Raw genomic sequence first — 24,294 nt, 5'->3', positions numbered from 1 at the left:
GTGACAGACAGGACAGTAGCCTTACCTAGATCTGAAGGTGGAGGCATACAATTAATAATAATTGCATCCCACCGTCATAGCATGTCTGCTTCTGGTGTGGGAAAGGGCACTCCTGAACTGTCACCACTAGAAACCTGAATGCCTATAATCAGGGAAACTTGTGTGTGTGTGTGGCAGCCACCGCAGTGCCTCCGTGTGCTCTGGGCGCCTGACATCACAGCCTCACTGCAGCGATTTACACACAAACACTATATAACAAGTAAAACCGTACTTTGCGATGTATCCACAGTATTAGAAGATATTATTCAAAAGTACTGCAATTATTTAATGTTATTTGACGTTGATGACGCTGATGAAATATTGTAGGCCAGGGTGCATCTCATCTGATCAATCCAATACATATAGGGCTGTCAAAATTGGCCATAACTGACATTTGAATTGTCTTTTAGAAGATCTAGATATCTACATGTTACAAACTAAACTAATAGAATAATGTTTTATACCGTAAAACTTAATATAAAGAGAGAAGACCTCTCCTCCTCACTGCTTCTGCAGCGTGGTTGGTGCTACACTGAGAACAGAGCTCCAACCACAATTAGTCAAATTTAACAACTTAATGTTTCATTCACACACTTTAGTCTAGGCACATCGCCAGATGTGTGACAACTTGGTCCGGCTTATTTTCTGTAACCAGTGTAGCACAAAAGCATGCTGGGTGTAAAAAGCAAGCTAGCTCACTAGCCAGCTGGCTGCATCGGGCTGCTCGGTCCCTCCACTCCGCCAAATTTGTAAAGTTGAGTCAACCTAAATTTCTGTCATACAGTAATGTAGTCAGTTTTGATTTGCTAACAGTATTTGTATATAAGGCTAGATAAATGGATTCAGACTGGGGACATTCCTTCCTTCCTTCCTTCCTTCCTTACTTTCCACTCTACCGTAGTCAGTCACCTCACCTGTGTTGCAAATGCCTGGGACACCTGCTGATCCTGATCCACAAATGCATATAGTGGAAATTTTCCCGGTATATATTTTCCATCACCAGCAAATTAGATTTAGATTTAGAGAAGGCTGTTTAGAATCTATCCCTGATACCAGAGTATCTATCAAGGGCCAGTACGAGTTGGCCAGAGCAGATAATATGTGTTCATTAAAGGTGCAATACATAATACTGACAGCTAGTGTTTAAAATAGTTACTGCAGTACAAATTCAAAATACAGGAGACGGTCGTGTCCCCCGCCCCCTCCTCCCCAGACTCCAAGTTCACGTTGGTTGCCAGGCTGAGACTGCAGCATCCAACAGTGTTGCTAGACACTTGTCTCACATAGCCAGACATTACTCCACAGCACAGCAGAGTAGCTAACGTTAGATGCTGGCTATATTGACAGACACACTTCCTCGGCTTAGAATTATTGTAGGAACTGCTAAAAATCCCACAACCTCGCCATCCTCTCCACACGCCAGACAGACACACTTCCTCAGCTTAGAATTACAATAGGAACCGCTAAAAATACCACTACCTCACCATCCTCTCCACCTGACTGAACACACTTTATCGGCTTAGAATTACATTACATGTCATTTAGCTGATGCTTCTATCCAAAGCAACTTCCAATTGCCATATATGTCAGAGGTAACACGCCTCTGGAGCAATTAGGGGTTAAGTGTCTTGCTCAGCGACACATTGGTTGATGTATCGCAGTGGGAATCGAACCAAAGGTATGCATCATATCCCCTGCGCCATCACCACCCAGAATTACGGCAACAATCGCTAAACACACTGCAAACTCAGGCCCGCTTGCCTGGTCCTCCACTAACGTTAGCAGGGTTAGCTTGGTGCTGTTAGCCAGGACCAGTCGGGATCACTTTACTGGCTCTGTCTCAATTTGTTTTTGCGAGTAACCAACTCGGGTACTCTAGCTATATAATTCAATGTGAGTACACAAATGTTGAAATGACATAAAATGCCCATCCCTAGTAGCTGTGATTCTTTTCTTAATTCTCAACCCATCTCTTTTTCAAGAGTGTCCTGGCCAAGATAGGCAGCAGTACAACCACATATACCGTACATATAAACAGAAATACGCAAAAACACCGAAAACATAAAACAACTGACACAGCAAATCTTTCAAAGTCAACCACACTCCTAGACACATCAGTCAAAACATCTGCAGCCAGATGTGGCTGCCTCCAAGTCAGTCAACATCCTCTTAAAAGCGACCAATGAGACCAGCTCAGTAAGTTTCATGATTTTCTGTAAGTTGTTCCAAGCAGAGGGAGCAGCAAACTTAGACGCCTTTTTTCCCAGCTCAGTTCTGACCTTTGGAACAGACAGAAGGAAAAGATCCTGGGAACGAAGATCATAAGTCCCGTTACTATTTACACTGATATATGTCAGAAGGTAGGATGGAAGGAGACCTAAAATAGCCTTGTATATGAAGGTATGCCAGTGTTGAAGTCTCCGTGTTGATAGAGAAGGCCATCCAACACGTTCATACAGTTCACAATGGTGAGTGAGGGCTTTCATACCAGTGATGAACCTCAGAGATCCGTGGTATACAGTGTCCAGTGCATGTAAACTTTGAGACGAAGCATGCATGTATAGAACATCACCATAGTCAAGTACAGACGTAAAAGTGGCAGCGACCAGCCTCTTTCTAGATTCGAATGAAAGGCAGGATTTGATTCTGAAATAAAATCCTAATTTAAGTTTTAATCTTTTTGCTAGCTGCTGAATATGAAGGGTAAAAGAAAGAGTTTCATCAATTAAAATACCAAGATATCTGTACTTAGAAACACATTAAAGTTTCGTACCCTGGGAAGTGAGGATTGACGGGAGAGTTGATTTAGATTTCGAATTTAAAAAAAGCATGCCTTTAGTTTTTTCTGCATTTAAAACAAGTTTTAAATCTGTTTCTGTTGAAGCGTGTTAAAAGCAAGTTGTAACTGGGAGAGGGCCTGGTCTGCGGTGGGTGCTGAGCAATACAGTACAGTGTCATCAGCATAAAAATGAAATTTTATATCAGACACGTTATGATCAATGTTATTGATATAGAGGATGAATAGCAGTGGCCCCAAGACTGACCCCTGAGGCACGCCTTTTGTTATTTTGAGATAGCAAGAAGTGCTGCCCTCTGCCTGCACACACTGAGTTCTGTCTGTAAGGTAATTAACAAACCAACCGACAGTTTGTTCACAAAGCCCAGCCCTATGCAGTCTCTGCTTAAGCACTATGTGGTCCACTGTATCAGATGCCTTTGAAAGGTCAATCAAAAGGGCTGCACAATGCTGTTTATTATCCATGGATTCAACAAAGTCATTTAAAACCTTAAGAGCTGCCGACGTTGTACTATGCCCTTTTCTAAAACCAGATTGGAAGTCTGATAACACATTATAACTGTTAAAAAAGTACTTTAACTGATCACTGACAAGGGATTCTAGAACCTTGACCAGGACAGACAGTTTAGAGATTGGTCTGTAGTTATTTAAGATGGAAGGGTCGCCACCTTTTAGCAGGGGAACCACAAAGGCTGATTTCCAGATGGGAGGAATGACATTTGTATTCAAACACAAATTAAAAATATTAGTTAAGGGCACGGCAATAACATTTCCCGCTAGCTTTAAAAAGTAGGGATCCAGTTTATCAGGGCCTGCAGATTTTGTTGTGTCCAAATGCTTGAGGGCTTTATTTACGTCTGAAACTGTGATAGGACTGAAACTAAAAGACAGACTAGAAGGGTCTAGACCAACAGTCTCAACTGTAGAGGAACACTCATGCTGAGGACTGAATGACTCAAATAAAAATCCTGAGGCTATGAAATGTTCATTAAAACAATCAAGCATTTTGGCCTTGTCGGTAACTTTTAGAGAGTCCTTCACAATGCTTGAGGGAAGCTCCTGGCCTTTACTGTTTTCTGATAATGATTTTATAGTTTTCCAAAATTTTGATGGATTATTCAGATTATGAGTGGTTTGAGAAAGAAAATGGTCAGATTTGGCATTTCTAATTTTGAGAGTACATGTATTTCGCAGTTGTCTGAAGTCCAGCCAGTCAGAGTTCTGATTTGATGCCACATTGCGCTCATGAAGGATATTTGCTAAATCAGGTGAAAACCAAGCATTGTTTCGGCTTTTGACTCTGTACTTCTTTAGTGGAGCATACTCATTAATTATATTGGTAAACCCTTTATAAAAGAGGTTCCAGGCACTTTCAACATCTGTACTAATATTAATTTTTTCCCAGTCATAGTTAGATAAATCATGAAGGAAGTCTTGTTCTGAGAAGTGCTTCATATTACACTTGACGATAATGCGTGGTTTAGTTTTAGATATTTTAGTATTTCTAACTGTTGCTACGACACAGTGGTCACTGATGTCGTTTGTAAATATGGAAGCAGTTGAATACTTATGAGGAACGTTAGTTAAAATCACATCTATTAGCGATGATTTTTCCGGGTTTTGGAGGTTTGGCCGTGTGGGACTGTCCACAATCTGAAAAAGATTTAATGAATCACAGTAAGCTCTGAAATCATCAGCTACTGGTTGTAACCAGTTCCAATTAAGGTCTCCGAAGACTTCTAATTCCTTAGAGTTAAAATCAGAAAGGAGTTGCATTAAGGAGGCAGAGCACCGTTAACAGCTGAAGGTGTCCTATAACAACCAACAACTTTATACTAAGTGATTTAGAGACTTCGAGCTCCAAAGCTAAAAATTCAAACTGTTTAACTAATGATTTTGACAGTAGTACATTAACTTGATATTGATTTTTGATGTAAATTGCTACACCCCCACCTCTATTAGGGCGGTCAGTCCTAAAAACATTGTAACCACTAATATTGATTTCTTTATCTGAAACAGATTTACTTAACCAGGTTTCAGACAAGACAAATACATCAGCATCTGTAGAGTGAGCCCAGATACGCAACATGTCCATTTTAGGAACAAGACTGCGAACATTCAAATGAAAGAAACCAAGACCAGATCTTTCTTTAAAATCTGCCGGGGTGTTAAAACTTATAGGGGTGTCTGGGTCTGGGTTGGGCTGCACATTCCCTGACATCAACAGCAATAAAACAATTAAATATTTGTGCTTAATTGATTTTTTGTACGGTTCATTGCTTTTCCGTCCAAAATTGGAATCTTGGAGCACACAAGAGAAAGTGGTAAAGTTGTCACATAACGTCATGATACTGGACAGGCAGACTAAGTCAACAGTGTCAGCCAGATGCGCACGTGCCCTTGTATGAATCACACGGTATTGGGAGTACTGGACCGGAGTAGCCATTCCAGTGGTAGGTGCCCCCAGTAATAAATAAGGACAAAGAAAAGTAAAAACATAGAGAGGCAAGGAGCAACCTCTTCTTTTTCTCCATGGCCATCGCACCATCCAGACGTGGAAGGACAGAATATGACATGGGACCCGGCAGCCAAGAAACAGGCCCAAGTACACAACGGCGTCCGGGTCAGCGACAGAAGAAATCCAGTACGGATTTTCCGTTTCACCACTGCGACCGATGATGTGGCGTGTCATCACTCGTAAACAGGAAGCCCGGCGAGTGTAGCAATGCTGCAGGTAAAAGAGTTAAAATCAAGACCAGCCGCCTCTAAAACATCAGACTATATCTTAAAACCAGCAGTAAGAACGAGGAAAAAAGCACTTTCCTTCATCATGAAGAGATCAGGCACATCAAAATCAGCGACATGTCTGCACTCGAGCTCCAGCAGGTGAACAGGCTCCAGGCACCGACAAGTCAGCATGAAACAGATCCTCCAGAAACGGCAAAGAAGTAAACCAAGGTTCCAAGTAAATTTCCGTACCAGCTTGATGGTCGTAATCACTTTTCCAGACAGGGATTATATGGATACCGTGAGTTTTCAGAATGCACTACTAGGACTAGAGAGCCACTTCACTGGGGATGTCAGTCCCGACTTAAACTATACGGATTTTCGTCATAAACAACCATCGAGTATAACAAATACGACAATTCATTAGAGTAGTAGTATTGTTTGAAAGCTCACAAAGGGATCAGTTGGCAATTTTCCCATGAACAAACAAATATCAATCACTCAGTCACGCACAAACAGAGAGACATGCTGCCATCTTGGGAACGTCATGATGATAAATTAGCCTGAAGCTAATGCTTACCTGTTCAGGAGGAAATTAGCCAACTCTGCGTCCTTTTGGGCTCTAAGCTGTCTCCATCTTTCAAATACATCTCCAATATTTACCCAGACGGGTTTGTTACGTCTCTGGTCACGCAGCTGTTAGAAACATGCTGTTTTTTTTAGGTCGGGTAGAATCTATCTCCGTTGATCCTGTTAGTTTGTTTGCTGCTTTCATGACTCTACTAACGTTATAGCTGTAGCGCGCTGGCTTTACGTGTTTACAGGTATATCTGGCAACCCGGCCTGGCTGACAAACTGGACAGATGATACCAACACACAGGCCAAAACACAAACAGACATTATGGAAATTTCAAAAGGAGAAAATACTGGCATTAGCATTGTTGTCAGAAAAGATAGTATTTCAACTTATTATGTTTCCTTAATATCTGATGATGCATTTGGGTCATTTTTGGATTTATTACAGGAAATATATTACATATTGCACCTTTAAGCATAACAAGCCTTCCTCTTGTGTCTTGTGGCAGCAGCATCATGTCAGTGAACCCTCCGAGCAGCAATGACGCCTGTCTCAGCATCGTCCACAGCTTAATGTGCCACCGGCAGGGCGGAGAGAATGAGGGCTTTGCCAAGCGGGCCATCGAGAGCCTGGTGAAAAAGCTGAAGGAGAAGAAGGACGAGCTGGACTCGCTCATCACTGCCATCACCACCAATGGTGTCCATCCCAGCAAGTGTGTCACCATCCAGAGGACGCTGGACGGACGGCTGCAGGTCAGTGCACCTCCGACATGCAGGTGTCTAACCTTGTAAGCTGGTGCAGAGATCATTCATCCTTCAGCTTAACATGACAAATATCTAAAAAGATGATCAAAGAGTTCAGGAGAGTACAGGGGTCATCAACTACATTTTTCCAAAGGCCGGAATGTTTCTAAGCAGACACTCTGGGGGCCGGACTTGCAAATAAAGAAAATCAAATGTATTTATACCTAATACACCTATTCTTGTTTGATATTTTCACTTTCTTACTGAATTAATGCTATATTTTTTGCATGTATTAGTGTGAGCAAACTCCTAAAAAACATGGAAAATCCATAATGATAACTAGATAGGCTCCTTAACTAGAAAAAGATCTCAGACTAGGAGGCAGGTCACTGAGGAGTGATGGTTAAAGTCTGTGATTACTAGGGGTGGTACGGTTCACAAAATCCACGGTTCAGTTTGCACACAGTGGCAGTTCTATCTATTGTTTTTAGGGCTGTCAAACGATTAATTTTTTTAATCGCGATTAATCGCTGAAGTTCTATAGTTAATTGCGATTAATTGCATATTTTATCACATGATTAAAATTCTATTATTTTGCATTTCAGAACAGTTTTTAAGCACATATTAACAATCAAAAGCAATTTTTACCAGTGGATCTTGATTGGGAATCAAATGAATGCAAAGAAAGTTACTGTATGAACTTGATTTTAAGATTTGTAATTATTTATTTACTGTAAACAAAAGAAACGTGTGAATCTGTCATTATTGCACAATTCCTCCAAGTACCTAACTAAAAAACTACAAATCTCTATCCTTACTAGAGTCAATATAGTGTTTAGTAACTCCTAAATAATGTTGATTCCTCACTGACGTCCAGTGATCACCGGTTAATGAGCAGCTCATTTCTGCACAAGTCCGTGTTAACACAGCCCATCTCCACTCTTACCTGGCGACAGAGAAACAGGCTGGATAGTCCAGTACACTGTTGTTTCCACAACAACAGAAACACAGTAGTCTCTGAACTTGCGTTGGGAGTTTCGTTGAAGTTGGATGTAGTCCAGTTTTTGTCTAATGAGCGGACACTTGAAAGCAGGATTGATGGAACAGGTGGCCGGCTAGCGTTAGCTTTCCACCTAGCTAGGTTATACTCCAGCCCTCGTTCACGTTTCACCGCTGAGGATGTCCCCGCGTGATCGTCCGCTCCGGCCGCTGCCCGCTATGGCTGCTGCAGCTGCTCGCTCCAGCCGCCGCAGCTGCTGCTGTACGGTGGGCCACAGCAACCTCTTATTTCCGAACATTCATCTCTCCCCTGCCCCCCGAGGGCCGGTGGTCTAGCATCACGTTAACTGAACTATATGCTTAGCTCCGTAGGTGGTAGTTCCAGCTTGACGTGCTTCGTGATATTTTAATTCGGCTTTACACAATGTGCGTATGGCTTTCGACTTGTCTACGAGCCGTCCGGGAGTTTTGGAAAATAAAAAGCTCCATTCAGAGTTATTGCTGCTGTGTTTCTCCATCATGCTGCAGCCTGCAGCAGCAGGATGTGTTAGGAGGAAGTGGCAGCTTGATGAGAAGTAACGGTGCTGCAAAGGATCAAAATAGTAGCCTGTTAGGCACCTCGCAAAGCCTAGTGAAGTATAAAATAAATTAATAAATGCTGCATGCGATTAATTACGATTAAAAAACATTAATCGCATCGCGTCGGCCCTTAATCGCATCACGATTAACGCGTTAACGCTGACAGCCCTAATTGTTTTATTTCCGCTGTCATCATAAGTAACATGAAATCCAAAATGTTCCCACACACCAGACTATATACGATGCTGGAGCATCCTCCAGCTCCGGGCAGCCTTCCTCATCTCTCCACCTGACATCTCTACAGCCTTCCTCATCTCTCCACCTGACATCTCTACAGCCTTCCTCATCTCTCCACCTGACATCTCTACAGCCTTCCTCATCTCTCCCACCTGACATCTCTACAGCCTTCCTCATCTCTTCCACCTGACATCTCTACAGTCTTCCTCATCTCTCCACCTGACATCTCTACAGCCTTCCTCATCTCTCCCACCTGACATCTCTACAGCCTTCCTCATCTCTCCCACCTGACATCTCTACAGCCTTCCTCATCTCTCCCACCTGACATCTCTACAGTCTTCCTCATCTCTCCCACCTGACATCTCTACAGCCTTCCTCATCTCTCCCACCTGACATCTCTACAGTCTTCCTCATCTCTCCCACCTGACATCTCTACAGTCTTCCTCATCTCTCCCACCTGACATCTCTACAGTCTTCCTCATCTTTCCCACCTGACATCTCTACAGCCTTCCTCATCTCTCCCACCTGACATCTCTACAGTCTTCCTCATCTCTCCCACCTGACAACTCTACAGCCTTCCTCATCTCTCCCACCTGACATCTCTACAGTCTTATTCATCTCTCCCACCTGACATCTCTACAGCCTTCCTCATCTCTCCCACCTGACATCTCTACAGTCTTCCTCATCTCTCCCACCTGACATCTCTACAGCCTTCCTCATCTCTTCCACCTGACATCTCTACACGTGACGTGACCTGCAGCACTCCACACTCCACCTGAGGAGCGGTCGGCTCAGCGCCTCTCAAAATCTGACGAAAATCTTTTAAACTGATCTTTGTCGATCAAAAAAACAGACCGATTCAGCAACTGTATGGCCTGTTTCTCGCTTAAAATGTTAAAATGTAAAATGTCAGAAACACATTTTGGTGAACTATTTTCGTAAAATACGAGATCGTATTCAGAACGAGACGCCATTAGAGTCTGTTTTGAAATTCGGGAGCAGCAAGAACCACGTGAAGCGTTCGTCCAATCAGCTGTCATGTGTTGCGTTCGTCACGCTCATCCCCCTCGTCGATTCCAGTAAGTGTTTTAACATAGGTGTATAAAGTGGTACTACAGCAGTAAGTGTTTTAACATAGGTGTATAAAGTGGTACTACAGCAGTAAGTGTTTTAACATAGGTGTATAAAGTGGTACTACAGCAGTAAGTGTTTTAACATAGGTGTATAAAGTGGTACTACAGCAGTAAGTGTTTTAACATAGGTGTATAAAGTGGTACTACAGCAGTAAGTGTTTTAACATAGGTGTATAAAGTGGTACTACAGCAGTAAGTGTTTTAACATAGGTGTATAAAGTGGTACTACAGCACTAAGTGTTTTAACATAGGTGTATAAAGTGGTACTACTGCAGTAAGTGTTTTAACATAGGTGTATAAAGTGGTACTACTGCAGTAAGTGTTATAACATAGGTGTATAAAGTGGTACTACTGCAGTAAGTGTTTTAACATAGGTGTATAAAGTGGTACTACTGCAGTAAGTGTTTTAACATAGTTGTATAAAGTGGTACTACAGCAGTAAGTGTTATAACATAGGTGTATAAAGTGGTACTACTGCAGTAAGTGTTATAACATAGGTGTATAAAGTGATACTACAGCAGTAAGTGTTTTAAAGTGCCCATATTATGAAAAAATCACTTTTTCTGGGATTTGGGGTGTTATGTTGTGTCTCTGGTGCTTCCACACACATACAAACTTTGAAAAAAATCCATCCATGCTGTTTAGAGTGAGATACGGTTTCTGAATGTGTCCTGCCTTCAGTCTCTGGGTGAGCTGTTCAAAATCGGCACGGCTTGTGACGTCACAAGCCGAAACGAGCAGGCTAACCGCAACCATTAGCTCGTAGCGTTAGCATGCTAACGCTATGGCTAACGCTAGCATGCTAACGCTAGCATGCTACCTCGTTCTCAATAGCAAAGCACTACTACAACACACACAAGTTCACCATAATCTACAAAAGAACTACTTACATGTGCGCCCTCATTTAGAAGTCTCCCAGCTAATCCTGCCTTGTAACTGACCGAAGTTGTAGAAACAGCCTTTCTTTTACTGTCTATGGAGCTAGCTAGCTGACATGATCTACATCTGAGCTACTGGGCATGTGCAGTGCAATCAAAGATAGTACAGAAGAAGAAGAAGAAAAGAGGTCTCACTCTGTAGCTAAAACAGAGACCAGCTGAAAAGAGGATCTGCAGCAGTGAGAGCACTGCAGTACAACACAAATATGGTGTTTTTTGAAAATTAAACCATGTAAACTTATTCTGGTACAACCTTAAAATACAATTATGAACCTGAAAATGAGCATAATATGGCTGCTTTAACATAGGTGTATAAAGTGGTACTACTGCAGTAAGTGTTATAACATAGGTGTATAAAGTGGTACTACTGCAGTAAGTGTTATAACATAGGTGTATAAAGTGGTACTACTGCAGTAAGTGTTATAACATAGGTGTATAAAGTGGTACTACTGCAGTGTTTTAACATAGGTGTATAAAGTGGTACTACTGCAGTAAGTGTTATAACATAGGTGTATAAAGTGGTACTACTGCAGTAAGTGTTATAACATAGGTGTATAAAGTGGTACTACTGCAGTAAGTGTTTTAACATAGGTGTATAAAGTGGTACTACTGCAGTAAGTGTTATAACATAGGTGTATAAAGTGGTACTACTGCAGTGTTTTAACATAGGTGTATAAAGTGGTACTACTGCAATGTTTTAACATAGGTGTATAAAGTGGTACTACAGCAGTAAGTGTTATAACATAGGTGTATAAAGTGGTACTACTGCAGTGTTTTAACATAGGTGTATAAAGTGGTACTACAGCAGTAAGTGTTATAACATAGGTGTATAAAGTGGTACTACTGCAATGTTTTAACATAGGTGTATAAAGTGGTACTACAGCAGTAAGTGTTATAACATAGGTGTATAAAGTGGTACTACTGCAGTGTTTTAACATAGGTGTATAAAGTGGTACTACTGCAATGTTTTAACATAGGTGTATAAAGTGGTACTACTGCAGTGTTTTAACATAGGTGTATAAAGTGGTACTACTGCAGTGTTTTAACATAGGTGTATAAAGTGGTACTACTGCAGTAAGTGTTATAACATAGGTGTATAAAGTGGTACTACTGCAGTGTTTTAACATAGGTGTATAAAGTGGTACTACTGCAATGTTTTAACATAGGTGTATAAAGTGGTACTACTGCAGTGTTTCAACATAGGTGTATAAAGTGGTACTACAGCAGTAAGTGTTATAACATAGGTGTATAAAGTGGTACTACAGCAGTAAGTGTTATAACATAGGTGTATAAAGTGGTACTACAGCAGTAAGTGTTATAACATAGGTGTATAAAGTGGTACTACTGCAGTGTTTTAACATAGGTGTATAAAGTGGTACTACTGCAGTAAGTGTTATAACATAGGTGTATAAAGTGGTACTACTGCAGTAAGTGTTATAACATAGGTGTATAAAGTGGTACTACAGCAGTAAGTGTTATAACATAGGTGTATAAAGTGGTACTACAGCAGTAAGTGTTATAACATAGGTGTATAAAGTGGTACTACAGCAGTAAGTGTTATAACATAGGTGTATAAAGTGGTACTACTGCAGTAAGTGTTTTAACATAGGTGTATAAAGTGGACACTACGGCAGTAAGAGGTTAGTGCACGTTAACAGTGCACTGACGAGCCGTGAGACGCACACACGCTCCGAACCGAGACAAGCCAACCGAGCGGTTCGGATATTTTTTCATGAACCGTACCACCCCTAGTGATTACTGAAACGTTGTTGTAGTATGCAATGTCCTGATTGGTGGAAAATGCTTGCAGAAAGAAAAGCCTGTTGTCAGGTAAACATGTCACAGTCAAAGAGGCTGAAGTGAAAAGTTGACGTGGAAAACAGCAGCTGTAATGATGAATGGACTGATAAGCAGGCTAGTATTCGTCCTGTATGCCTCATTTGCAATGAAACAACGCTGTTGCAAAATAATACAACCGGCATCATCATCAAGAATGAAGAACGCCAACGTAACGATCGCGTCATTCACGTGCATATTAAGTAGCCACATGTATATGTTTTAGTCTTATAATACATCCATAGGTTTACCGCTCCAGCGGAGAGAATGGCTCGTTCAGCCAGCAGTTAAATTCATAAGAATTTGTCCAAATTTCAATTTTCCCGGCAAACTAAGATAAACAGTTAGACTACAAACAGACAGCTTTTGTTTTAGCTTGTTTGTAAAAATTCACTATTTGCAGAGTAGAGCTGTGTTCGTGTAAAACAGTGCGGTGGACAAGAGTGGACTGAGCAGACAGAGCAGATTGAAATATGGCTTTCTACATGTTTATGCCTGTCTATACAGGTGAGTGCATTGATAAGTATTGACTTTTTACTCACAAAGGTTTTATTGTAGCCTACTTACAGTAACCAGACTAGCGTGAGTTCCCAGCGGCCATTGATTATCTTCTTTGTATCGTTCCCAGTCAGGTACTGCGTGTTTTAACGCACACACATCTCGGCTCAGCTGTGTGTGTGGAGCGCAGGCATCGCTGTACAGAATCCCGGCATGTGAATAGAGATGCACATACAGGGGCTGGGTTTGTGCTCTACCTGTGTAATGTTACCTGCTGTAAATGCTGAATACCAGAATGCATTTTTTTCTCTTCACATTTTCTGAATTCATGATTATTCTGAGCGCCGGACTGAAAGCAGTTGACGATGGCTGTTGTAGAATGTGTGCTAAGTAAGGGATAATGTAGAGCGAGTGAAGGAGTCAACCCCTTCACGTCAAGGGTCCTGCATCACCCAGTCAGGATTTTAATTTGCAATAGTGATGAGCTCGTTCTACATCATGCTGCTTATTACACGGCTACTTGTTATATTCATTTGAATATAACACATGGAAATAAATAGAGAAAATAAAAGTCCCTTGAGTGCTGCTTCCTGTGATTGCCTCCCTCAGGATACAATATCAATCTGAATCTCCTCTCCACGCCTGCCGCGTTGGCTAAATCAGATCAACCAAATGTGACATGTCAGCATTTACCCTACCAGCTCACTACTCCAAAAGACCTGGCATAACACTAATGCTATCAATATAATGTGATCAATCACTCCAAAAAAAATGTGACTCACCATCTAAACACCGCCGCTAGGTTTCTGTCTGCGTCTTTCCAGTCCATAAAGCCGTATCCCCACGTAGTGGAAAATTCAAGTTACACCACTGGTTCCTAATGCCCATGAACAGTTTGTTTATCTGACCCGAAATTTAGATCAGCTCCAAAATGTAATGGGTTTTTCCTTGGCTCACGCTACACCCTTCCACCAAGTTTCATGTCGGGCCAGTAGTGTTTCCTTAATCCTGCTGACAGACAGGCCAACAAACCAACAACTAGTAATAAAAACATGACCTCCTAAAGTAGAAAATCCAGTGGCCATTTTCAGTATATATTTATTCCTGGCAGTTCTAGCGTAGAGGCTCAGCTCTGCTCTGGCAGTCTGTGTAAATGTTGTAATTAAATATTGGTTTGGCCCTGGAAAAACATGCTGTCATTTAGACAGCAGGCAGACAGTAGACATCTGTAATATCACATAAAAAGATACATTCCACTGCTGGATAAGAGGTTAAAAAAACAACGTTTGGATTTTGCCCACTAAGGTTGGCGTAGGGAACACTGTGTGACCGAATCCCAATATAACATATAGAGTACTGAGAACACGATAGAGCTAGGATGTAGTAGCTTTAAAAAGAATAAGATTCAGTGAGCATGACAGAGGGTATAATGATGCTGTGCTCTCTCCTCAGGTGGCAGGAAGGAAAGGTTTTCCTCACGTCATTTATGCACGGCTGTGGCGTTGGCCTGACCTCCACAAAAATGAACTCAAGCATGTCAAGTTCTGCCAATACGCCTTTGACCTGAAGTACGACAATGTATGTGTCAACCCCTACCATTATGAGAGGGTGGTGTCACCCGGCATCGGTAGGTCAGCCTTATTCTTCACACGTTTCACAGTCTCTGTATAAAAAGTGTCTCAGATTATCACTGACGAATAATTGTAAGCATAGTTCAACAAACTTTATAAATCTCACCCTGTTGTAGTGAGTTTCTGACTGATGCTTTATTTTCTGTATGATGTTGTTAGTCAAGTTTTCCTCTCATGTTCTCTTTGTCTTCTCTGACAGTTGGTCTCAGCCTTCAAAATACAGGTGAGTTCTATTCTCCAGCACCACATCATGATTTAAAAGATATTGCAAAATTCCATTTCTTGCTTCCCTGCCCTCCACCTAGGCACAACGGATGAAAATTAGCATTTAATTACATCATTACATTAACATAAATTCCTTATGTTGGAATAAGCATGTGAGTCAAGTCTGAACTGAAGGCTGCCATAACATAAAGAGAGTAGCACAAGGTTAAATAGTATTAGCCTTTAGGAAAATAACATGTACAATTAAGTACAATTTTTTTTTTGTGGGAGTTGCTCACAATAACCTCCAATACTTTGTGTGTACTGAGAAGTTGGGAGTTGAAATCAAGACAAGATATTGAGACAACTTTGAGAGCAGAGCGGCCTGTGAGAGCGTGTCGGCCCTCCAGTGCTCCCCAACAAGATGCCCTCTTGTGTGTGGTGGCTGCTCTGTGCTCTTTTTCATTCTTTGCCTCTCCCCATGTTTTTGTTTCTCACTCGCAGCTGACTGTACAACTCTCGGTTGTTGAATTGGTGTGCAAGGACTTAATGTGCGAGTGGCTATTAATATCTCCTCATGTGAAATAATATAATTTACTCATGAGCATGTTTTATCGTGCTAATGACATATCACATCAATCTGACGCTATATTTGTCCGTCTGAAATATGCTATTTTAGTGTCAGAATGTTTGTGATATATGTGGCTTGTGAAAAATGGGTCCAGTATTTACTTTGGTAAATATGGGGAGAAAGTATTAGTCATAATCTGAATCAATCCACTCAGGACCTGCCACTAGTCTTCTAAAGAGGCCTGGCGGTGGTGATGGGTATTATGGATGTGTTACTGGTTATCAATACCGATACTTATAGATACTCTCAGCGATACTACCATTTATAATTTGATGAAAATGAACACATAAAAAGAACAGTTGTTTTATTTTAAAAGTTATATTGTTTCCTGAGTTTCCTGTGTGTATATATACAGTTATATATATATATATATATATATATATATATATATATAAAAATAAATATATGGAGTTAAATATGCCATCATCTACCTGCTGCAGCGTGGTCACTCCCATCTGGACAGAGCAGGAAGCACTGTGAGGATCGTGTTTTTATGCCTCTGTGCCGGCGACAGCCGTGGGCGGTTGCCTGTATGTACGTCTACGTATATCTCAGGACCACATTTGGATGAACTGATTAGATTTTGGAGGATAAAGGTCACTGTGGCTTCCTAAAACGCTGTGTGGCCATAACTCAAGAATTCCTACGCTAATTATGACAGGATATAATAATGAAGTGGTGGCATTCTATACCCAAAAGGTCAAAGGTCAACTTCACTGTGACATCATAATGTTCTGTAAAGAAATACAATATAAGTTTTAATTCAAATAGTTTTGACATTCATTCATCATCATATTCTTTATTCAGGACACAAAAAAATGGTCCATAGCACAATACAAAACATAGCAAAAGACAGACAAATACAAGATAAAACACAAACAATAAGAAATGACTGCAACAGTCAGTTCCACAATACACAAAAAGAGTGTTCAGATATTAGCATATAGACTAAAACGCCAATGGTTCCACAATCTCAAAGTAAACCTGACCGCAGTCATTGCAGGGTTCACTAATGTTGCAATGATGCTATTCAATGACTCAGTTAGTCTACACATACATCTGTACATGAGGTTCAGAGTACAGCAGGACAGGTGGATACCTCAACACTTACAAACATTTGGCATGCACTGCTCTATCGAGGCATTTTAAGCAGCAGCATCATGCCATCATTATATGCCATCATTATATGCCACATTGAGTTTCTGCATACAGCTTTTTTTATAGCAACGCCACAAGTGGGCAGTATACATTGGGGTGCAAAAAGCTTTAAAAAGTGTGGTCTTCACAGACAATGAACACATGCTAAATTTGTGATTCAGCATATTAGCTTGTGCATACATCATACAGTACTGTCTATGAATGTCCCTATCATCAGTTATGTAGTGCCCTAAGTATTTGACCTCATCACACACTTTAATTGTGCTAACCATCAGAAATACGTGCATGTGGTACTCTACTCTCTGAGAATGAGTCTCTCTATCCATCAGTAAACCCACTGAGCATGTTTAGAAACCAAACTCTTTAGAGACAAGCTGAGACAACCAGTTCAAGGCTTTCACACATCCAATGTATGTCTGTACACCATAACATGTTCTTTTGAAAGACATTTTTTAAACTGAATTATTAATATTGTCAGTGATTTACAGACAAAATGATTTGGGATAAAATCACTTCACATGTAAATATATATAGATATTATAGGGGTTATTTCTTATATATTTTTGCTATAATTGTGTGTATTTGTGTGTACTTTTTTGAACCATGAACTGAGTTTGTGCAAAAAAAAAGGACAGTTTAAAAGGTGCTAAAAAATGAATGCACACAAAATCAGCAGTTCAGAACCAAAATGACCCGAGACCCTTAAGGGCTCGTATTAATGACTTGAATATCAATAGCCAGTAATGCTTTTCCATTAGGTTGTTTGAATGTTTATTGCCTGAGCACCATATTCCGAGGCTGTTTGTGTTCAAATCTTCTGATTTATAAGCTCTATGTCCCACACTAAAATCACTGCAGTACAGCATAGTTATTGTTCCTCTTGCCTCTTGCAGCAGCACCAGGCGGCCTGATCAAAGAGGAATACATTCATGACTGTATACAGATGGAACTCCCACCTGGCATGCCTCTGTCTGACCACCAAGCGGCCCTGAAGCTTCCTCCTCCAGACCACTATGGCCAGCCCTTGCCTCCCCCACAGCTGTCCTCTGAGCCCCATGGACCCCCACCTGTCACCAGATACACTAACCTGCCTGTCTCACCCAAAGGTCAGCTCCTAATTATCTCTATTGTCGTTCCGACCTGGTTTTAACATCCTTCCTAAGTGATCTGATCACAAGTGGACAGCTCTAGGTACAGGTGAAAACACTCTCGGGACGCATTGAGATCAGATCTCAAAAAACACATTTGGATGTGGTTTGAGCCGCATGTGTCCACATTCTAATAGCATCCTGATGATTCCTAGCAAACATGAAAGGTAAAATAAAGCAGTTATAATATAAACTTAACCTCAAACCATAGAGATTCAGTTAGGAGCTACAAACGCACTAAGAGCTGAACACAGAGACTTTAAGAACACTTTTTTCTCCTGCACAGGTCCCGCTACCCGTCAGTGGACCTCCTTATGTCAGCACCCTTTTATATAGCCTACAGTCTATGGTCGGCACACAGACGGACTGTGGCCTGCGCTTTGTTGATTTTTCACTTAATTTATGTGAGAGGAACAACTGAGATTTATAAACACACACAACCAGCCTATGCAAACAGAAATTATGTACGTGTTTATTTGGATATAGAGCGGGTAAGTGAGATCCAATCGCATTTGGAGACACATTCTACTGACCTAGGGCTGTCCACTTGTGATCGCATCACTCAAGACAGATGTTAAAACCAGGTCAGAACAGGGCCCAACTCATAATCAGACTTGCTTATTATGGTTGATTTATGTACATTATTTTGGGTAGGTGGCAGATAAATAATATGTATGAGCTGGGAGGAGCTGAACACTGCTGACAGCTGCAGCTACTTGTTTTGAATAGTAGGCTCTCAAACACAGGTGAGAGAGGTGATGTCAGGCCTGATGTGTTCCTCTCTTCTCCCTACAGTGTCTGGCACCAGCTCTATGCTACCCCTGCAGGGCGGTCACGGTGACGGCCGTCTCCAAACTGCATCTCCACAAGCTCAAATTATGACCCCGGCACCACGGCCTCCGACCCCAACCCAATCCCCTCCTCAGCAACAGGCTGCCCAGCAATCCTCACAACCCCCCCACCCACAACAACCCTCCCTACCTCCTTCTCACTCGCATGGACAGAACGGATACAGCAGCAATAAACACTCTCAGAGCCAGGCTGCCTTCCACAGTGAGTTCACACAAACACACATACATTCAATTTGATTTTATTAATATTGTGAAATCATAACAGAAGTTATCTCAGGACACTTTACAGATAGAGTAGGTCTAGACCACACTCACACATAATTCACAGAGACACAACAATTCCCCCCCTAGGGTAAGCATTTGGTGTGACAGTGGTGTGGAAAAACATCCTTTAAACAGGCAGAGACCTTGGACAGAACCTGACTCTTGTTGGGCGGCCATCTGACGCTGCCAGTTTGGGGTAGGGGTGGGGTGGGACACACACACACACACACACACACACACACACACACACACACACACACACACACACATACAAATATACAGAAATATGATTTATAATAATTATAGCAGTGGGCATGATGAAAAGTGTCAATTATAGTAAAAAATAAAGATAATAGAACTATGACTAGTAATGATAATAGTAGTAGCAGTGCAGGGCATCGAGCAGGACCACAGCAGCAGCTGTAAACTTGATCCAGGTGCCTCCACAATCCAAGGAAATCTGTGAGGCGAAAAAAGCACAAGGACTCCGGGGAATTAATGGGACATGAATGCACACAGAGGTAGAGAGAGAGAAGGAGAGAGGAGCTCCCTGTGTCATAGGAAGTCCGCCAGCAGTCTAAACCTATAGCAGCATAACTAAGAGCTGGTCATATCTTTAGATAATGAGCTTTGGAGGTGTTTGGGGCTAAGTACAATAGCTTCAAGTTTTAAGTTTTTTCTGAGTTAAGCATCAGGAAATTGTAGGTCATCCTATGTCCTCAATGCATGCTTGAAGTTTAACTAAGTGATTGGTTTCATCTGACTTGATCGATAGATATAATTTGGTATCATCTGCATAACAGTACAAGTTAATAAAGTGTTTCCTAATAATATTGCCTAGAGGCAGCATGTACAAGGTAAATAGAATAGGTCCAAGCACCAAGCCTTGTGGAACACCATGGCTTTAGCGTGCTTGGAGGATTAATCGTTAACATGAACAAACTGAGATTGATCCTATAAAAAGGACTTAATACAAGCTTAGTGCAGTTCCTTTAATGCCCACTAAATGTTTCAGTCTCTGTAATAGACTAAAGTGTGATTTATGCTTCTGCGTTAAATCTACGCCGTGGCTACGTACGTAGGTATGTGAAGATACCGACCCTACACCGAACCCTACGCCGTAGCCTGACGTCACCTCTCAAGAAATGTAACTACACGTCGTTGCGATGTACGTCACTCAGCCGTGGCTTGGTAACGTTGCATTTCACCTGCTCTTCTCCTGATTCTCCTTCTCCATAAACAACATGAAATCAAGGAGAGGGTTAACTTCTCCTGCTCCAGATTTCCCACCGTGGTCAGAAAGAACAGGGGAGACACTTTGTTTCTCTCACTATGACTCTAGAGTCGGTACTCGCTCCAATGCTATTCGCCGTCACTCTCTCTCTCTCTCTCGCTCTACCACACACTCCCCCCGCACACACACATGCCGGCCATGCTATTCTCTTAGAGAGATCCACGCACATACCAACGCACAAGTAAAAACTTCAGGCCACATACATATGTTATGGCGAAAGCTCTGTGTGAACCCACCGCACAACCATAAATAGGATCTAGTAAGACAAGTACGGAGACAAGTCCTTTGTCTGAAGCAGCTAGAAGGTCATTTGTAATTTTCACCAGTGTTGTCTCTGTGCTATGATGCTCTCTAAATCTTGACTGAAAATCCTCAAATAAACTATTATGTACTGTAGAAAGTCACATAACTGATTAGCGACTACCTTCTCAAAGATCTTGGAGAGAAAGGGAACGTTAGATATAGGTCTATAGTTGGCTAAGACCTCAGGATCGAGGGTGGGTTTTTTCAGAAGAGGTTTTATCACAGCTACTTTAAATGACTGCGGTACATAACCTGTTAATAAAGACATATTGATCATATCTAGTAAAGAAGTGTTAAGCAATGGTAAAGCTTATTTAAGTAGCCTCGTTGGGATGAGGTCTAAGAGACAGGTAGATGGCTTAGTTGAAGAGACCTTTAGCATTAATTGGTGAAGGTCGATAGAAGAAAAGCTGTCTATATGTAAGGTCTTACAGCTGTTTCTAGCGTTTCTGCGTTTAAAGGTAAACTGGAACCGTTTGAGGGCAAGATGTGATGAATTTTATCTCTAATAGTTAGAATTTTATTATTAAAGAAGCTCTAGAAGGGGCGCCTGGGTAGCTCACCTGGTTGAGCATATGCCCCATGTACAGAGGCTCAGTCCTTGCCTCTGCAGCCGCAGGTTCAATTCTAACCTGCGGCCCTTTGCTGCATGTCATTCCAGCTCTCTTCCCTTTCATGTCTTCAGCTGTTCTATTACATAAAGGCCTTTAATGCCAAAAAAGAAGAGGAAGAAGCGTTAGAGGAATAGATGGCTCAGTAGAGCCTGGCTCCAGTGCTGAAAAGAAACCTGGGGTTGTTCTTCTTCTCCTCTATTAGTGATGAGGAACAGGAGGCCCTTCCTATAAGCTCTCAGACTTTCTTTCGTTTTCCAGGGGATGGAAAACTTCAGCAATTGCCAAGTAATGGATAATAATTCATAAGATATTAACACAAATAAATATTTTATTTTTAAATACAAATATGTATTGGTTAGGTACTGCGTGTTAACTTAAAACATGCATACTACGTTTTTACACTTAAAATAATACTGTGAAATGATGTCAACAAAAACTAAAAATGAAGATGAATCTTCATGAAAGCAGCATTAATTACAGAACTGTAGTATTGCATTGTACAGGTATTGTAGTGTATTTTTTCTTTTTCTTGTACTTTCTCATGCACAGGAAAAATTAAGTTAGCAACATCAACCTATTCATTAACTGAATACTGTAAATGTGCCAAGCTGTAGGAGAGACATAAACAAGGTGATTTGGAGTCCAGAGGATATTCCTTTTCTTCCACCAGCAACGTGCAAGAGCTCACAGGTTCATTCGTTTTAACTGGAAGCATCTGCAGATTATAGCCTGTGTTAGAGTATGCGTAAAGCTAAATCAGTGATTTCTGTCTAAACTCATTATACATGTTAGAAAATACTTGTTAAAATCATGTGAAAAGCATGTAAACTGTGTAGTACTGAATTGTGGTGTCAGACCATTTCCGTCACCATTTCTGGGTCCAGGATTTTTTGTGCAGCCTGAAATCATGGTTCGATGAGCACAGTCATCCTTAACAAAACCCCTCCCCTACGTATAAAAACTATGATACTACTAACAAAAGAGCGCATAGCATCAGTGTTTGTGCTTCCTTCACCCACTCTGTGAGCTGCTAAGGATAGTCTGTTACCACGGAGCGGCACTTGTTCTTCAGCTCGGGGGTGTGTGCTGTGCTAAAGACTGTGTGTGGTACTTTTTTATGTGCCAGCGAACTAACACAGCTGCAACAAGAGTCTGTCGATATGCAGCAGTCAATGGCAGCAGCTTGGTTTTCAGCTCAGTGTCTTCAGCAGACAGAGAATTTTGAAATCATTCAGATCTGGCTGGGTGGTTAATAACACATTAAGCAGATGTAGTAGGGTTTCTTTTCATGTAGTTAGAGAGAATGATCAACAATATACTGAGGAATTAAGGAACATTAAGTTGTTGCGCTGCACGCTGATGGACACTGCACATGGTCACACTGGTCATTCTTTACTTCCCTGTAATTCAGCAGTTTGGACAGGCAGCAGCACAGCCTCCTACACTCCCATTGGACCCCAGCAGAACGGCCGTGGTCACCAACAACCTCCCCTCCATCATCCAAACCACCACTGTAAGATATGCTTCAAACTAAAATGATGTTGACTTTTATTCTGTGACATTCCCAGAATCACACTGCTCCTATTTAAGTGTTTTTTGTATTGTAGATGTGATGTTATTCTGATGTTATCTTTTGTGCTGTCGGGTTGAAGGTGTGTAGGAAGCGTCCACATTTTGCTAAACAATACACTTAATACCTTTAATTGAATTCAAACAAATTCAATACAAACTGCATCTTGACTGGTTTGCAAACGCAAGGCAGTAATTCTAGTTTGATATTACCATGAGGAGTTGCCAAAGTATGAATTTTTCATAATTTATTTCAAAGCTACACTATCAAGTGGTAATGTGGTGCATCAAGATGCTAATGCAAATATAGTGCCTGTATAAATCTGAAAGCCTATGGTATGCCTTAAAATCATGCAAGTTCGCTCTCCCACCACCCACAAATGTCCACATCAGGTTCAGCTTCAGGCTAATGTACTTATACCTCTGCTTCCAGGGTCTCAGCATCATGGCTCAACTTCTTTCCCTCCTTCTGTGTCCAACCATCCAGGTAAGAGAGTATTACACACCACAGTGGATGTACTGTGAACATGTTGCCACTGATCAGTATTTTTAAACTGGCATACAACTATTGCTTACTACTGTTATTAGAAGTATTGCTGCACTGGGCTCAGTAAGTAGGAACTCTTGTGTATCATATATGTCATCACTGTTTACATTGTGGTTTGTCTACGTTGACAGATAGTATAGAAAGACTGTAAAAATGGGAAAGGTAGAGCTTGTGCACTGTAGGTTTTAGGTTTATGATGAATGTGTATTTAAGAATGACCTATTAGACATGTATCCACAGTATCTGGGGTGATGAATACACTGCATGTTTTTGCGGTGGAATGCGTCACATCCGGGCACAAAGGTGGAAGGAAAATCAGACTCACAGTTTTGTCACACACTGTTTGCTCTGTTTTCATTGCAGGACCAGAGTTTTGGTGCTCTATCTCCTACTTTGAAATGGACGTTCAGGTGGGTGAGATGTTCAAGGTGCCCTCCAGCTGCCCTGTAGTAACCGTGGATGGCTATGTTGACCCGTCAGGTGGCGATCGCTTTTGCCTGGGCCAGCTGAGTAATGTCCACCGCACAGATGCAAGTGAGAGAGCCAGGTGCGTCTCTTAAATAGATTTAAAATAGCTGTTTCGTCGAAAGCTTGAAAGCTTTAGAAAAGTCATGGAATTTGGTTATGTTTAATGAAATGAATTGTTACTGTAATCTTTTGTGTGGTACCCTTCCATGTAATGTAACATAACGGCAAACTATTTCTGCAGCTGTTGAGGTAACATAGCTCTAATTTGCGTCGCTGTGTGACAATGTTTTGTTGTCAGGACGCTTTACAGATAGAGTACGTCTAGACCACTCTATAACTTACAGAGACAATTCTCCCCAAGAGCATGCATTTGGTACATTTCTTAATTTTCTCCCCACATACTGCCTCTCCCTCCATGTACAGTATGCCAGCCAGCTAAAATTATGTTTGAATAGAATTTGAATCAGATTATCTTTGAATAATGCCTAGTAAGTGTTCATTTAATATTT

General features: G+C 41.4%; 1 protein-coding gene across 6 annotated transcripts in view; it reads left to right on the top strand.

Moving 5' to 3' along the window:
- si:dkey-222b8.1 (uncharacterized protein LOC560317 homolog) overlaps positions 1–24,294 on the top strand; it is a 54,217-nt gene that overhangs the window by 27,036 nt on the left and 2,887 nt on the right. For 2 of the 6 annotated variants that reach the window (XM_031278946.2, XM_031278942.2), the window contains 8 exons: positions 6,652–6,892; positions 14,556–14,730; positions 14,934–14,957; positions 17,621–17,833; positions 18,671–18,928; positions 22,613–22,714; positions 23,204–23,257; positions 23,681–23,864. In XM_031278946.2, the coding sequence (XP_031134806.1) occupies positions 6,656–6,892; positions 14,556–14,730; positions 14,934–14,957; positions 17,621–17,833; positions 18,671–18,928; positions 22,613–22,714; positions 23,204–23,257; positions 23,681–23,864 (1,247 nt within the window). In that variant the 5' untranslated portion in view covers positions 6,652–6,655. Of the gene's footprint in view, positions 1–6,648; positions 6,893–14,555; positions 14,731–14,933; positions 14,958–17,620; positions 17,834–18,670; positions 18,929–22,612; positions 22,715–23,203; positions 23,258–23,680; positions 23,865–24,294 lie in introns of all 6 variants that reach the window. The other 4 variants (XM_031278945.2, XM_031278941.2, XM_031278944.2 and 1 more) reach the window with 3 other exon arrangements.

This window comes from Sander lucioperca, chromosome 16 (genome assembly GCF_008315115.2).
Source record: "Sander lucioperca isolate FBNREF2018 chromosome 16, SLUC_FBN_1.2, whole genome shotgun sequence".
Taxonomy (NCBI): Eukaryota; Metazoa; Chordata; class Actinopteri; order Perciformes; family Percidae; genus Sander; species Sander lucioperca.
This window is presented reverse-complemented; position numbering and strand designations above follow the sequence as displayed.